The 17,654-nt window shown below is 43.7% G+C and overlaps 2 protein-coding genes across 3 annotated transcripts; one reads left to right on the top strand and one right to left on the bottom strand.

Annotated features, from left to right (window-relative positions):
* Positions 1-1,480: 1,480 nt before the first annotated feature.
* LOC123124459 (cytochrome b5) lies at positions 1,481-3,553 on the bottom strand. Of its 2 annotated transcripts, none has more exons than XM_044545077.1 (4): positions 3,328-3,553; positions 3,072-3,208; positions 2,078-2,144; positions 1,481-1,978 (listed from the first exon to the last, which is right to left on the bottom strand). In XM_044545077.1, exons 1-4 carry the CDS (start codon positions 3,536-3,538, stop codon positions 1,728-1,730), a joined length of 666 nt encoding a protein of 221 aa, XP_044401012.1. In that variant the 5' UTR covers positions 3,539-3,553; the 3' UTR covers positions 1,481-1,727. The 2 variants fall into 2 exon arrangements, with proteins under 2 accessions (XP_044401012.1, XP_044401020.1); XM_044545085.1 differs by having other exon boundaries at positions 3,072-3,181.
* Positions 3,554-3,616: 63 nt separating this feature from the next.
* Positions 3,617-9,980, top strand: LOC123124415 (protein HLB1). Its single transcript, XM_044545031.1, has 14 exons — positions 3,617-4,142; positions 4,731-4,853; positions 4,988-5,057; positions 5,224-5,334; positions 5,582-5,665; positions 6,763-6,813; positions 7,847-7,876; positions 8,150-8,212; positions 8,321-8,386; positions 8,552-8,668; positions 8,758-8,793; positions 9,129-9,248; positions 9,368-9,529; positions 9,624-9,980. Exons 1-14 carry the CDS (start codon positions 3,835-3,837, stop codon positions 9,732-9,734), a joined length of 1,452 nt encoding a protein of 483 aa, XP_044400966.1. The 5' UTR covers positions 3,617-3,834; the 3' UTR covers positions 9,735-9,980.
* Positions 9,981-17,654: the final 7,674 nt, after the last annotated feature.

Below are 17,654 nucleotides of genomic sequence, written 5' to 3'. Positions count from 1 at the left end.
GAACACCCTAGCATTATGTTCATTCCAGATGGTCCAGGAGACAAGGAGGGTTAGGGAGGCCAGGGCACTCCTGTTGGGGACGTGGCTCCCAGTACCATCCTCCCACCAATCTAGGACGGAGCCATGAAGATGCCACCTGGAGGTCTCAATGTGATGAAGACCGAGCTTGGCCGCGAGAGACCTCCAAAGCCGAATAGTGAAGCGGCACTTGAAGAGAAGATGAGCACCTGTTTCCTGCTCCCTAGAACAAAGAGGGCACAGACCGCAGTTGGCCCACCCGCGCCTCTCCAGGCGGTCCGCAGTCCAGATCCTATCTTGGATAGCCAACCAGGCAAAGAATTTGATCTTCGGAGGAGCCCAAACTTTCCAGACCATGCGATCCATTGGTGACAAGGTTAACCCAAGAAATTGAGCTTTATAAGCACTGGCTGTCGAGTACACCCCATCATTGGAATGCTTCCAGGTGATGTCGTCCTCCCGATGCTCATCAAGATGGACGTCATCCAGAAGCATCGAAAGAGTGAAAAACTCACGAATGTGATCTCCGGTGATGACGGTGTTGTAGATGATTTTGAAGATCCAAGCGTTCCCTCTAATAGCCTCCCTAACCTTCCAGTTCTTTCTCCTGGAGGCCTCATAGATGTGTGGGGCGATCTCTTTGGGCATACGGCCAAGGAGCCAAGGAGAATTCCAGAAAGGCGTTTTGGCTCCATTTCCCAGAGTAATGGTGGTGGAGGCATAAAAGAAGCTGAGATCATCCTCCGAACAGGGGTTGCCATAACCAACCCACAGTCTGTGGGGCTCCTTCCATTCGAACCAAGGCCACCTAAGGCGAAGGGCACGCGTAAATTTTTCAGAGTTAAGCACCCCCAAGCCACCATACTCCTTGGGCCTACAAACTGTGTCCCATTTCACTTTGCACTTGGCTCCCGTAGTCTTGTCAGCACCTGACCAGAGAAAAGCCCGTTCAAGCTTGGTCAGACTATGAAGAGTGCCTTTAGGCACGATGAGCGGTGTGACTGAAAATCCACCCGCTTTTTTCCGGCCGCCTTGTCTTCGGTTTTCGCCCGATTTTCCGTTAATTAACTGGACAACTCTCTTCTTTTTAATTAATTGATGAGACAAATCTTTTGCCTTCGTTTCAAAAAAAAAATATCTCAATGCCCTGAAAGACGTTTAGTTCAGTTATTGCAGCCGGTGTATTCAGGAAGGGATTCTGCCTTAATAAAATAAACTTGGAATTTCCGATAATCGAATTGATCAACTGGCCCACGCCGTCACTTGCATGCTTAATAAGTGCTGCTTAACTCTTTTAGGCGTGTATAACTGCAAGAATATGGTCAAATACAGTGAAACCGACAGACAAATTACTATGTGGGAACATCACTGCAATGTATGATGTCCATATTTATTCTGAAATTGAGATTGTTAATAGCATAGCAATGTTCCCATCATCCTCAATTGTAGACACTCCATCGGCTAAAAAAATATGTAGAGACTCCATATGTTGAGAATGTAAACATAATTCGAGTAATCTGAGCATACATATAGATGTTTGGAACTGAGAGTGCCTTGTATGATCAATGAGACAACACACTGCCACCCAACGAATACCATCATTATGTTGTTCTAACTCAAACCAGCCAACCAATACCATTATTATGTTGTTCTACCTCAAACCATATTACTTGAAAGCTATTTCTCCGAAGCAACTCGCCAACAACAGCCTACTCAGATTTGCTGTAGTGCCGGACACCAAATGCAAGCCCCAAGATTAAAATGGGAACAAGAAACTGCAGGATCTTGATGAGGAGGTCGCTATCCTTGGCCTGGACATGGGACCCTTGCTGAGGAGGTACAAATGTACGCTTTGCTGGGATGGTTGAAGCATCAATCTCCCCGATGTGGTACTTCTCCATCATCTCCCTTGCGGAATCACTGTGTCCGATATCTTCGAAATCGCTGGTTGCATCTTTCCCTGGTTATATTGGAGAGTAGTGATCAGGTTTGAATATTAAAATCAAAATTGCGCAAGACTTTTGAACTTAGCCTCATCCACAATTATAAAATGACTCACCGGTTACTGCCAGCAGTACCTCATCTCCACCAGGATGCTCATCCATGAAAGGGGTGACATCATACACCTGAAATGTTACACAACATGAGCTGATATAGTCAGGCATATTTTGCAGCACATGTAACAGGAATTTCGTTAGGTAAATTTCTCAATTCCTGCTGGGTATTTTCTTTTACTCCAACGGAATCTAATCCACTGGGTGCAGAGAAAACTCTAGACCGTATGGCCATGGCCATACATGCCACACTGGAACATTCAAGGCCACACAATTTAAATGGTACCAACAAACATATCGGCCACACATACTGCAGGGACACCATTTTGGTGGGGCTACCCAGCATCAACCACGTCCATGTGAATCAATCGCCCTGATACATCTTAATTGACTCATTTCCTTCCACCATGACTAGTTAATATGCACATTTGCAGAAGAGGAAGCAGCTTTGGTACACCGTCTCCCGACGCTTGTACTTGATCCTATGAAAGAGCTGTCTAGTTGATAAGATTTTGCTGGAATACCTTTCCCTCAGCACCTCGTCAAGAATGGAATCCTGATACGCGATACACAAAGCGGATCTTGTACGAGTCGACCAATCTATGTAGTACAATATTGCAGAAGGTGCATGTAACAGCATGGAGTGCACCAAAGGCTAGAAGGCTGTAACTGGTCTGGAATTGGAACACAAGCTTAAAACAAATCACTTGCTATTTGTCCTCATAGGAGTATGTGTTTGGTCAGAGAACATCTCTGTTGACGAAGTATCAGCAGCTGAACAGATCTGATTGGGAGGAATTGACTTGAGCAAGCTCAACAAGAATACTCGAATTCCACGAGCCCAGCAGACTCAATTCTTCCTCGTGAAGAAGCCTAGCATCTAGAAGTACTATCTAGCTGACTAGCTCAACAGGCTGTGCCGGAACAAGAAAACTAGCCACAGAACTCGCAGGAGAAGTAGATGCTAGGGTAGGAAAACGAAGGAGTGGGGAAGCGCACCTTGCCGGCGATGACGAGCCAGCAGTCCTTGGCGACGTTGTGCTTGGCGACCTCCTCGAAGCCGAACATCCTCTTCTCGCCGGCCATGGCTCGCAACACACGCGCCCACGCTGCTCCGAGGGGAGAGGCCAAGAATTCCACACCACCAAATAAAAACAAAAAATCAGTCCTCCTTGTGCACCTAGATCCACGACACGTCGTCGGGAGAAAAGCGGTTGGGGCGCTGTTGGTTGGCCGTCGGGTCGCTCTCACTCACCTGGGGCTGGGAGTGGCCGCGAGGCGACAAGTCGCCGGTGAGGGGGACGGGCCGACGGAGTGACGCACGCACCGAGACCGAGAGAGAAGGAAGCGAGGAGGAAATGGATCACGCGCTTTGGACAGGGCCCCCGCTCCGCGTGCGTGCGTGCGTGCGCGGTGGCGCCGGAGTCTGCTGTATTTGAGCCCGGCGCGTCCGGCCCTTCCCGCATCCCTTCGCGGCCGTGTTTCCCAAATTGCCCCTCGCGAGGCGGCCGTGGGCCGGACCCTGCCGGGCCGTTTCCTCCCTTGGGGGGGACTTCAACCCTCGGCCCCTCGGCCCGTTGGCACGTCAGCTTGCGGAGTCGCGCCCGCCCGCCTCGGCCTCGGCGATCGCTACCCCTTTCCGTTTGCCCAGTCGTACGCGACCGAGTGGCGCGAGAGGAGACACGAGAGGAGTGCCCCGGTGAGACGCTCGCGCCGCGCCTCCGCCCCCAGATCGTGGACCCGACGCCGATCGGTTCCTGCCATGGAGCAGCCCACGCGGCCCGTACCCGCGGACGGCGGGGAATTCCCCGACGGCGCGGGCGACAGGGCGCCGGTGGAGGTGGAGGTGGCGGTGGAGGACGAGGCGGGGGAGGAAGAGGAGGAGCCGCCGCGATCGGCGACGGCGAAGCAGGAGGAGGCAAAGGCGGCGCTGGGCGCCGAGGGGTCCCAGCCGTTCACCACGCGGGAGCTCGTCGGTGAGATCAAGGAGGACGGCGAGGCGGACGGGGGCGGAGGCGTTGGGGATGGGGACGGGGTCGGATCCGCCGATGCTGAGGGTTCTTCGTCCAGGTTCGTGCAGACGCGCGTCGGTCCTTGTGCCATGATCGTCACTCCATTCAGTACTGCATATCGCCGGGACTTGGTTAGGCTGTTTGCCTTGGGTCGTCCTAGTACCAAGCCATTTGGATAATGGAATCCAAATATGTTGTTTGATCGCTTCACGTTGGGGCCCATGCCATCTATGTGAATCGTGCATTCGAGTCGTTGCTTTGTTCTGGTGGTTAGCTGCTGAAATAGTACTACATATTACTGATCAGCTATTCTAGTGTCATTTCGTGTTTCTTATCAGGGTAGCGGCAATTGGCATGCAATTTTACTGCAATTCTGCAACATCATAGGTGTTGATATTGTGTTGTCCTGTCTAAAAAATGAACGATACAAGTATATTCCATTTTCCATTTGTATTGGCAGAGGAGTGTTTCATCAGACGCTGAACAAGCTGTTTTGCATCATGTGGCCAAATTGCAACTGTTCTGTTAATCGATTATACCGTTACAAATGAACTGTTTACTGTTTTTTTTTCTCTTTACTAACGAAAATTCTGCAAGAATGCTCTTAGTGATAACTGTTCTGTTAATTCTTTTCAATCCTTTCCAGCCGAGATAGCATGCAGCAGTTTTCATCCCATCATGATGTAGCCATGGAATTAATAAATAGTGTCACTGGAGTGGACGAGGAAGGTCGTTCTCGCCAAAGGATTCTTGCTTTTGCTGGAAAAAGGTTTGCTTACCTAGTTACCTTGCCTGAACCCCCCCCCCCCCCCCCCCCCAATGTTGTAATGACAACAAATTTTTGTGGACTTCATCTGTATTTATTTCTTTACTGCTATCAAGTCTTAAAGATCTGTTATGCAGATATCTAAATGCAATTGAAAGAAATCCTGATGACCCTGATGCATATTATAATTGGGCCCTAGTCCTCCAGGTAAATCTATAGCCCTTAAACCATATTTGCACAATAACTTTCTTAACACTTACTGTGACCAATGCGGAATTGGATTTTTGTCGTTTAAACCATGCATGCAAAATGGACATCACAAGATTGATATCAAGGTTATTACGTGCTCACCCTTTTCAAATTATTATTTTAGGAGAGTGCAGATAATGTGGACCCCAATTCTGGTTCCTCCAAAGACGCGTTACTTGAGGAGGCCTGCAAAAAGTATGCTGAAGCTACCCGACTTTGCCTGACTCTTTATGATGTAAGTTTCTTATTTGTTACATTGGTTTGGTATTTGAATTGATAGTGTATTAGTTCTCTGGTTTTATATTGTGCAAAATACTATGGCACGTTCATTATTTAGTCTGTTAAGCTCTTGGCTAGTTGTACAGAATGTGCCCTCATGGTTCTAGTGGATAAATGTTCACTGTCCATCACTTCATATCTTGACGGACATATCCACATTTTGACTATTGATTCTTTTTTTGACACGTTTATTTTCCCTTTAGGCATACTATAACTGGGCCATTGCTATTGCTGATCGAGCTAAAATACGAGGTCGTACCAAAGAAGCCGAAGATCTCTGGAGACTGGTTGGTTCACATATGTATAGGCTTTGTTTGTATTAAGCGCTGAAGTTTTCTCATGTTACCGTGACCAGATAGTATGTCTGTCTGCTATTACTATACTTGGTCTGCAGTGGTTGTGAGGCTTGGCGAGTGATGCACTTTTGGTTGATTCTGTTGTTTAGATGATCAAATGCGCTTTTGTTCTAAATAATATAGAACAATTTGGCTGCATACTCCTCCATACTTGATTGAAAATTGCACTTTGGCTAGTTGAATACTCCCTCCGTCCGGAAATACTTGTCGGAGAAATGCATAAAAATGAATATATCTAGAACTAAAATACGTCTAGATACATTCATTCCTCCGACAAGTATTTCTGGACGGAGGGAGTAGTAAGCAGCATGGAACCTCATCCCTGATAGATGATTTACTTAATGTTCTGAGGAACACATAGTAAACTATACTTATACAGTGATATAACAGCGCTTGAGGCTTAGTTTCTTATAGATTCCTCGTATTTACGTTGATTTGTTAGAAATTTTGAAGTCATAATCTATTAAAAAACAGATTCAAAAAGAGATAAATTCCGTAATGGGATGGCAGGATGAAAAAAAGAAGTCCTAGAGGTTTACATAAGTAATCTTCCCGTGTCTATTTTTTGTTCTCAGTGTCCTTTGGTTTCATGCACATTCTAAAAAACCAGGCTATTGGGTGGATTTTGGATTCTGGTTCATATGTTTTACTTCCATGGTGTTTGGGTTAAATGCACCTTCTCGAAACAGTCATGGAATCACTTCTTGTAGCAAGAGTTTTTGTTTTTTTGCTGAAGCACTTATTGCTATTCTAACTGACTTAACTCTTTGGCATGGGCCAAATAGATGGAAACTGTATTTTCTCTGTTGCAAGGGTACATACATCAGCTTAACTTCTGCCAGCACTCACCTCCAGATATATGACATTCCTGATGTACATACCAGAGATTTTAATATTTATTTGCTATATCAGAAGCTTGATAGTTATTCCTATTTATGCCAAATATACTGTTGTACTGTCTAGAACTTTTAAATTTATAGGTGAAGTATGATAGCATGCAATTTTATACAATTTCCCTTTTCCCCCAGGCAATACTGAATTATGAGAAGGCTGTCCAGCTAAATTGGAATAGCCCGCAGGTCAGCGCTGAACCCTTTTTTAATTCATTTTAAGTTCTTAACGGCACAATATAAGATGAAACAAAAAGGTAGAAATGGTCCTATTTGATTCATTGAGCAAAAAAGTACACATGTAAATGTGATAAAAAATACCATAAATGTGCCAGAGCCATGAGTTGGTCGCAAGATCTTATGGGTTTCACCTCTAGCCTACCCCAACTTGTTTGGGACTGAAGTCTTTGTTGTTGTTGTTGTTGTTGTTGAGAAGAGTTCGAGATGATAACATTACTGTAAGATTCTATCACATATGGAGTTCACATATGTTGCAGGGAACCTTCTATAGAGGCAGGCCTACTATATTTCCATTTCAAACAATTGATTTTAAATGGCCTAATTTGTTCATCTAAGATATAGGCGTGGTCAAACTCTGCTCTTACCTCAAAATGTCCAAGATATTCAAAACAAATTTTAAAAATATTGTCGTTCAATTGGCATCCTTCATTTATTTTATGCTTGGACTCATGGTTGTTCATGGTGGGAACAAAGACTGGTGCAAAGGCCAAGGGAATTACCCTGCCACTGGCAAATCTGGAATTTGAGAGACGACTGTGTTTTCGCCAATGTAGGCCAGTTTGTCAGGTGCTGGTCAATGGGATTCTGGCCGAGGTCGATTGTCGAAGGCAGCAGGACCAAAAGCCCTTTAGGCCTCTTGACCCATGATTACAGCCTTATGAGGGACGCCCGTCTCTCTTTTTTGTAGATTAGAGTAGATCTTCTCCTAGTCTTGTTTTGTTTTTTTGCACTTTTGCTTTGATTTTCTATTAATAACAACGGCACACATTTTGATGCGAGTTCAGAAAATCTTCTGTTACCTTAAGTTAGTCTTATCATTTTGTATTTATTTGTCTCCGTTATGCATTTTGGAGGAAAGCTATGAGATGAAACATTATGAAATCACTACGATTTCCAGTTTCTTAATTTTGATTTTTTTAAGTATTCACTTATCATATTAGTGCTGCTTCTACCCCTAACTTGTTTGCTTCTCTAATTGCAGGCTCTAAATAATTGGGGCCTTGGACTACAGGTACTTATCTTATAACAGTGTTGTTATCTTTGCTTTTTGGGACTGGAATGTTCCTACCTATTCGCTCATTATCCTTTCATTTGAGCTTCTCTATTTTGTTGTTCCTACCTATTTTGCTGTTTGAGCTTCTCTTGTATAGCTGGTATCCCTAGCAGGGTTGGTGTGCGTTTGTGTGCTTCATCTGTATCGGTTGTGGCTTTATATATAAAAAGCGGGGCAAAAGCCTTTTTCAGCATTAGCTTTCATTTGTAAGAATATGAATTTGCAATGCAGGAACTGAGCGCCATTGTTCCTGCTCGGGAGAAACAAACCATCATAAAAACAGCTATAAGTAAGGTATATGCATATTGTTATTACTTGGTCTGGGAATGATTTACGATGATTTGTTCACTAAAAGATATATCTGTGATAAATTACTGACACCCACTCCCGCTGTCTCATCAGTTTCGTGTTGCTATCCAATTGCAATTTGATTTCCATCGGGCTATATACAATCTTGGAACTGTCTTGGTACGTTTCCTGTCTTCCATAGTAACCCACTCGATAACTATGGTTCTTGTGCATATTGACACACTTTTAGTGTATCGACATGAGCTCTTCAGTTTGAATACATTAGCTGAACAAGTTAAACGGTAATAACATAATCCATTTTCTGTGCCCTTCTTAATGTTGCAGTATGGTTTAGCTGAGGATACCATGAGATCTGGGAAGCCAGACGTATCCCCTAATGAGCTTTACAGTCAGTCTGCTATCTATGTTGCAGCTGCTCATGCATTGAAACCAAATTACTCGGTACTTGTTAATTTTTCTGCTAACTGCCTGTTATGTTATATGTGTGTAAAAACTTGAAGATTCATGTAGCATTATTTCATCTAATGCAGGTCTATCGCAGTGCTTTGCGACTAGTCCGCTTGATGGTAAGATTCAGTTGTATTTCCTGATACTCTTTTTTATTGGTCTATTGTTACCTATACGTAATAGCTAAGAAGTTGATGTGGCTGCGATATGTGTATTTTATTTCCAAGTTATGTTGTTTAAAATTTACTTGAACTGCTTTTGCCAAGCTCCATTCATGAGAAAGCTAGTAGCCTAGGGGATAGGGCTTTGAACCTGGTTAAATTGGTTTCTTGAATATTGCTTTGTCGGTTGTCAGTTTTGACACATTTCTGCCCTCTAGATGACATTGGCATCGTATCTTGTCATTGATTATGGAAGAATAACTTTGGTCTTGTTGTCATATTAAACAATGCAGTTGCCTTTGCCATATCTCAAAGTGGGATATTTGACCGCTCCTCCAGCCAATAATGCCATTGCACCACACACTGATTGGGAGAGGTCACAGTTTGTTCTGAACCATGAGGGACTCCAGAAGGTTCATCCCTTGTTATTTTGGACAATTATTCCAGTGCAAAGTTGGAGTTACTGGTTTCTTTGTCTGCTTTTTTTGTGACCTTGCCTTTCTGAATCTTATGGTTTTCTTGTAAATCGTAGGCCAATGCCTCTAGCCAGCCTCCATCACAATCAATGGACAGAGGAAGAAAGCCTACCCGAATAGCTGTTGAGGATATTGTTTCTGTGTCAGCATCCGCTGATCTAACATTGCCACCTGGTGCTGGTCTTTGTGTAGATACTGTTCATGGACCTAGGTTCTTGGTATGTATCTGCCAGTTGCTTTTATTTGTTTGTTCTATTGAAGTACAGATAATACTATATGTTTTACAACATTCACAAATGGAATCTGTGACAGGTTGCTGATAGCTGGGAGGCTCTTGACAGTTGGCTAGATGCTTTATGCCTAGTCTACACTATATTTGCAAGAGGGAAAAGTGACGTTCTGGCTGGTATTATTACTGGCTAATATATCATACAGAAAAACTGCACAATGAATAGAGGCTCAGAAATTGTGTAGGCTCATTGTCAATTCATTCTCTCTTGTGGATTTACCTGTGTTGATTTATCTCATGGCTTATGTGAAGTAGAGATGCTGATCGGTAACTCATTTCTTCCTCCTGGTAAGACATGGTGTGCCTTTATAACAGATGCATTAAGATAAAAGTAAAGTTGTCTTCTTTTTGCGAAGGGAGATAGTAAAGTCTACACTTAATCATCAAAAACTGTCATTCCAAGTAGGGATGACAATGTGTAGGGTATGGGTGGGTACAACCCCTTTTGCCCAAACCCATACTCACAAAAACCTCCTATTCCGACTCACTTCAATATCCATGGGCATAAATTGACACCCATGTTTCCAAGCTTCACATTTTGTATCCTGATGTGCCACCATGACTCTAGTAGAGAAACAAATTTGCGAAAAAACCAAATCTCTGTAAGTTGGACTAATCTCAAAGGATATGCACAGCCGCATGACCCCCTCACCCTAATAGCCGAGAAGATCACTGAACACACCGTGGCTTTGTCACCTTATTATGCCTCGGCCCTCGGCATATTGTTGGGAAGGGAAGAAAATACATGCCGTCAATAGCTAGAGCACTCCTATGTTGCTTCATGTGAGACAGAGGGAACGGTCGCTGAAGGGTGGCGCGAGTTGGGCTGGCCCAGGCACTCGGGAGCCACAGCCTCGGTTTTTGTTTTGTTTTTTGATGTATTTTGCTTTCATTTTTGCTTTTTTACTTTTGTTTATATTTCCAAATATTCTAAATAAGTATATTACAAAAATCACTCTACATAAAACATTTGAAGTGTATAGAGAACATGTTTATCATGTATACAAAAAAATACAATGTGTATGAAGCAATTTGATCATGTATTTAAAAAATGTTAATCAAGCATTTGAAAAAATGTTGTACAAGTATTTGAAAAATGTTAATCAAGCATTTGGAAAATGTTAAATGTATATAAAAAAATATTGACCATGTATTAAAAAATGATGGAAAATTTTGATCATGTATATAAAAATCTAATCAAGCATTTGAAAAAAATGTTGAACAAGTATATGAAAAATGTTAACCAAGCATTTGAAAAATGTTACATGTGTATAGAAAAAAATGTTGACCACATATTAACAAAATCCTAGAAAAATTTGATCATGTATATAAATATGTTATTTAAGCATTTGAAAATATGTTGAAGAAGTATTTAAAAAATGTTAAATATGTATAGAAAAAAGTTGACCATGTATAAAAGAATGTTAATCTTGTATCAAGCATTTTTAAAAGTTTAAAAGTGCATATAGGAAAAATGTTGACCATGTATTAAAAAATGGTTAATCAAGCATTTGAAAAATATTAAAATGTGTATAGAAAAAAAAAGTTCGACTGTGTATTAAAAAATGTTAAACTTGTATTGCAGAAATGTTAAACGTGTATTAGAGAAATGTTCTTGACATATGAAAAAGTAGAATGAAAACCAAAAGAAACAAGGAAATTCGAAAAAATGAAAACGAAAAAATAAACAAAATAAACCAAAGAAAAATATAAAATGAAAACTAAAACCGAAGAAACAAATTCAAAAGGAATGAAAATAAATTGGAAATTGATAAAGAAACAAAAAAAACGTTGAAAACCAAGAAAGAAACAAAAAAACGAAAAAAAGGAAGGAAAATGAGTAAGAAAAGAAAAACCGATAAAAACAATGAAAAATCAAAAGAAAATGAAAGGAAAACAATAAGAATGGAGAATAAATAGAGAAACCAAACAAATATATAAGAAAAGAAAAAACAAAGACAAGTGAATAAAATGAAGAAAAATGAAAGAAAACTGACTCTTTCCTTCTAGTAGGTCGCGCCCTGCTTATTGAACATGAACTTTATGTTGGCTCAGTGGCTAAAGGTGCTACCAAGTTTTTACTCAAAAAAAAGGTGCTACCAAGTAGCCCGAAGATCCCAGGATCGATCTCCCACGCGCTCCCTTCTTTTCTATTTCTTCCAAAAATATGTGTGAGTGGGCCCGTACACACTTGACGTGAGAGGTCCTTCCATCTTGCGTGAAGCGAGATATAATCGCCGCGCTTGGTACATAGAACCATCCAAAGAAAATCCAACGTATTGGTTTCAATTAAATTTGAAACTCTACCCTCCGATTTTCAGTTCGCCAAATGCCCTAAATATTTAGCTTTTGTTTGAACCTAGCACTTATTCAAGGGTTTGTTTTTTCATCGAAACATAACTAAAGGTGCATTGTTCTTTCTTACTTGTTATATCCATTTTAGATAAAGACATGTACAACAGTACGATGCCAATCTTCTCTTGGAGATGCCGTGTGCGATTGTTTGTTGGATCTTTTTTTACAGAAATGATCCAGATCTATTATCAAATTTCACCAGAAGTATAAAGGATAGCAAACATAACAAAAATAACATCGAGATTAGGGTTTATCATCATGTGGCGAGATTTGGTGTCAAATATTTCAGATCTATTCAAAGGTTTAACGGCGACGACTGTGGCTCTAGTGCGCTGGTCCTTAGGGGCACTTGCACGAAGCCTTCCCAGCTGTCATCGATAAGGTCAAGCCAATTTCGGTAGAGAAGCGGCGATAGCGGTGCGTCAACGGCTTGTTCTGACGGCGGTAATGATCTTTCGGTGGTTTTGGAATCTCGATTGTTTATTGGACTAGAAAAGAACAAAGAGAAGGAGTGTTGCTTCTCTTAGGGCCTGTTCGGGAACGCTCCAACTCTCAGCTTCCTTGACTCCACACAGGAAGCTCAGCCGAACGCTCTATCACCAGGAAGCTGGAGTCGAGAAGCTAGCGAGGTGCCGTAGTGTAAAAAAGGTGGAGTTGGGGAAGCAACCCTTTTCCAGATCCGTGGATAGCCAAAAATTGGAGTTGAGGGTAATTATCACCAGGTTGCCACCGCCAAGTGAGTTTCAACGTACCGGTTCGCTTTCTTTCCCGAACTCTCCCTTTCTCACGTTGCCAATTCGTTTTGGGCCCCGAACCTGGCCTGCTAATCGCGCCAAATGGGCTGGCAGCCCCGTGCTTGAGGATAGAAAACGAGAAGCTATGCGCCGAACACTTTCCTGGTAGCCACCTGAAACGAGAAGCTATGCGAGAAGTTGGATTTAGGAAGTTTTTGAGAAGCTGGGGCATTCCCGAACAGGCCCTTAGTCTCTTTGGTTCATTTTTTATTTATGAGTAGTCTCTTTGGTTCATAACTTCCTAGCCTGGCCTGTCATCCAAAACGTGAAAACTACTCCCTCCTTATCATAATATAAGACATTATTACGTCCAATATGCTCATATATTGGATGTAAACAACGTCTTATACAATAACAGTTATTCTTCCATTTAAGGAAAAAAACAAGGAAAAACATAAACATGTTAATGGGCCACACCAAAGCCAGCCCAAAGATGTTCATGCATTTTAAAGAAAGCGTTCATGCATGTGATAAGAAATGTTATTCTAAAAAAAAGTTAAAAGAAATGTTCATGTATCTTAGAAATGTTATTTTTTTGTTAATCTATTATTTTATGTGAAAACAATGTTCAAGTGTTGCAAAAACTGTTCATATATATATATATATATATATATATATATATATATATATATATATATATATATATATATATATATATATATATATTAAAAACAACGTACGCGTCCCAAAAGAATGCTCGTGTATTTTATTTAATAAATTGTTCTTAGATGTGAAAAAATGTCCATATGCTGCAAAAATGTCCATATGTTCATGCATATCACAAATAATATTTCATATATTTTAGAAATATATTATTCTATGTGAAAATTAAGAGTTGACGGCCTTTGACCATTATTCGTGTGTAGATAGAGCATCACCGTGATGTGCCTCGTGGCCCCGGAACCCTAATTCGTTAAGTATGGCATGGGCCATTATCTTTCTTCCAAATGTTCCTTGAGAGCCTTTTGCGGTTTTGCATTTAATCACTTCGCTGAGCCCACGCAAAACAAAAAATCACTTCGCTGAGAGCCTTTTACCATGTTATTTATTTTATTACTTCTAATAACAATTTTTTTTAGCATCAGTACAGACACAAGCGCTCATATACACGCGCATACACTCACCCCCTATGAACGCACACACGCACACCCTATCCCTATGAGCACCTCCGAAAGACTGAGCCGACATATCATCTTGAGATTTATGAAGCCACCGTAGGCGCCTCGTCGTCGACGGGAACGTCTCATCCCACTGAAAGCGCATCGCCGGAAATCCTAAAATAAATCCAGAAATAATGCGAGCACCTGAACTCTGGTGGGTTGGGGATACCACTGTCCATCTAACCATCTCAACCACAATTGGTTCGCTAATAACAATCATTCGTTATTTTTTTAAAAAAACACCTTATGTGTCAACGCGTACGTTGCGAGGCAAAGTCGACTACTACAAAATATAAAACCATCCCGCAAACGCAAACGCAACAATGCACGTCAATGTGGGCGCTTTCAACATCGGCTATGTCATGAACACATTTGTTGTCACTTTCATACCCATCGTCACAGCCATCAATCATCTACCAGCCGCAGTCTTGCTAACCTCTACATCATCATCATTCACGAGCTCACCGATCGTTACCGAGATCACACACATCGCCATGACGGCACGACCCCATCAGAGCATCCGAGCCTCCGTCATGAAGTACCCATCAACCACGCAAAACAAAACGACGACGGAAACACGCAGTCAAATTACGGGCGCTCGACGAGGACGTACGTACATACATACGTACACGCGGGCCGGTCGCTGTACGTAGGTACGACGGCGGAGCACAAGGGCGCGCATGCATATGCTACGGTGGAGCCCAGGCTGGGAGGCAGACGGCGCCAGCCATAGCTTTCCGACGGGCCGATCAGCTTTTGAAAACAAGATCGCCAGATCTTCCGATAATATTCCACGGCGGCATGATGCGTGCGAGAAAAATCCAGTGCAACAGCTAGATAGATAGCTCGTAGATGATGTTGATTTTGACCTATGAATCTCCCCGCCGATGGGTGTTGTACTGGTTAGATAGTTCGGTCGTCGATCTGATACGGACAGGCGGCGTGACGAGCCATGCGATGCACTGGAATGACGTGACCGGTAATCGTACGTACAGTATAGGATTAGGGCCGCAGGGTTCTTTTAATCTATATATAAACACACTTCTTTTTAATGATCAAGAACAAGGTTCATAGGGATACAATGTAGGTATGAAGGATTAAGGAGCCAGAGATGACGTCCTACCAAAAGTCCTAAAGTGTGTTATCATGTTGGTCTCGCGACCTTCAAAGATGAAGATACATTTGGTAAAATGGCCTGCCAAAGCTAAAATCTCTTTGACGATAGTAGCATGCCTTCCACCGGTGCCTCAGGGCTGCAGGTGTGTTCAAGGAGGCGTTTAGCTACCTACAACAAGTCCAACCAGGTGCATTCGGAATGACTGCAAACATTATTAGGTCTGCATGGCACGGTGATTAAAGCATCTCTGAGCCTGACTCAGGAGGAACGGACGAATCGACCGTTTTCAGTGAGCTAGGCCCAATGCATGCGAGGGGGGGGGGGGGGGCACGTGGGTTATGACGACTACATGCACATGGTTCCCGAAAACGGCGTCGTAACTCCCCTCACCCTCCTCCCACCGCTCACCCTCCCCTTCTCCCGCTGCTTCACATTCCATTCCTCCTACCTCTCGCTCTTCCCTTCGTCTCTCACTAGCGGCGACCACAAGATTTGCACGTCGAGCACCCACCCTCCTTCGGTCAATGGCGGTATGCCCTCCATCCCCATTGTAGTGTCGATTTTCATCCTGCTGCGTTCGACTTAGAGTGGATTGTAAATTGCACCTATTCGATTAAAGGTTAGGCTTCAATCTAGGATTCGATGGTTTTCACATACACGGCAGAGGAATTTCGAGGGTTTGAACCAACCCTTGAATCGATTCAAGGATTTTCTCACACACGTGGTAGGAATTTCGAGGGTTTTCACACACATGGGGTAGGAATTTCGAGGGTTGAAACAAACTCTCGAATCAATTTGAGGGTTTTCACACATAGGGGGTAGGTATTTCGAGGGTTTGAACAAACCCTCGAACCGATTTGTTTAGTGTGCATAGAGTTATATCAGCGGTTGATAGAACTTGAGAGAATATTAGTTCTACCTTTAGCTTCTCGTTGGGTTCGACTGTCTTATTAATCAAAAAGGCTACAACTGATACCCTACACTTGTGGGTTATCACGTGGTAGCCTACGTTCAAGCTTGTAGTTGTCCACATCGAGGGGCATTGTAGAGCAGCCAGGCTGAGAAACCCTCGCCACCATCTTCAAAACTTTGTGCTACTCCTCCTCATCGGAGTCGTCCAGAGCGATCTTGATCATACATGTAGTACTTTTTTTATTCGAGCACTAGTTTATATGTGTATGTTCAATGTAGATTCACAAGCTCGTCATGGGAGGTAAGGACAAGGCTAGCAAGTAGGTCACCATTGACGGAAAGGGCAAGGAGGTTGCCACTAACGGGAAGGGCGAAGAGGTTGCCTCTAACGGGTATTGTTGGGGATATAACTACTAGGTATGACCCGTCCGGGAGGGGTCGGGTTATACCTATGGCGATTCATAATCTGAAGCCCAAGATGATGCTTGAAGATGGCGGTTCAGTTTAGGGCCCAAGGCCCAAAGGCGGGTTAAGGCCCATAGAGATAAACCGCCATATGTGTATGACTTGTATTGTAAGGCGGGAATAGATAGTCACCGAGACAGACACTATTTATGAGCCGGCCGGGACTCTGTGAGCCGCTGGGCGTCGACCTCTATATATAAAGGGACGATCCGGCGGCGGTTCAGGACAAGTGAACACAGATCGAGAACTAGTTCAAGCGGATTCGCTCCCTGGTGATCGAGACATAAGCAATCCCATCTCAAACTGGATTAGGCCTTTACCTTCACTGCAAGGGGCCGAACCAGTATAAACTCCCGTGTCCTTTGTCCCGTTTTAACCCCTTTAAGCTTCCTAGTTGCAATGACTCCATGACTAAGTCCTTTTGCTAGGACATATGTCGTGACCTTTCCACGACAGTTGGCTCCCACCGTGGGGCCAGCGCACGGTGGATTTGAGTTCTTGAAGGGCAGCTTCCAAGGGCTCAAGGGATATGTTGTGGACCGGATGACCAAGAGTCGTCGCGGCAAGCTCTACATCGACGACACAGGCTGGGCCCCCGACGCCGGCTCAATTGAGTACGGGTACCGGGTCCCCTTCGGCGGAATCCACGTCTTCATCGGCAAGATTGGCGAGCCGGGCTCTGAGCCGAACATCTGCACCGATATCGTCAAGATGGCTCAGCGTGCGAGACCCGCCCGAGCTCAGCCCGCCGTGAAGCGTGCCTTCGTGGGATGCATCCATGGAGGGGAATTTTCTAAAGGATCTGTGTCTGGCGGTGAGACGGCCATCTACTCTGATGGTGAGTCGTCCACGGGTGAGACGGATTCGTTGTATCATCTGCAAGATGGCGGGCTTGGGGGTTGTTCCGATGGCAACAGTATTGCGGACCCCTTTGAGCCGCCGAACAGAGTCGGGATCTTCATGGTTGGTATGCAACCCGGGCAGAACTCTACGGCTGCGGCGGCAATGACTTCCGGGTCAGCAGCGGTGACGGCAGCCGGCGCAGGAGGCCCTACGTGCCCGCCGGCTCTGGTCCTGATGGCTTTAATGGATAAGATGACAACTCTGTTAACCGCCATGGTCAATCCAGCGGATCAAGCTCAACATGATGCGGAAGTAGCACAACTACGTGAGGAGGTAGCACATGCCAAGGAGAACCTGGCGGCAGAGGACATCAGGATGGCCGCAGAGCGGGCGACTTTGGATGCTCGG

Source organism: Triticum aestivum, chromosome 1B (genome assembly GCF_018294505.1).
Source record: "Triticum aestivum cultivar Chinese Spring chromosome 1B, IWGSC CS RefSeq v2.1, whole genome shotgun sequence".
Lineage (NCBI taxonomy): Eukaryota > Viridiplantae > Streptophyta > Magnoliopsida > Poales > Poaceae > Triticum > Triticum aestivum.
The sequence above is the reverse complement of the archived record's forward strand: the minus strand, read 5'-3'. Positions and strand labels throughout refer to the sequence as shown.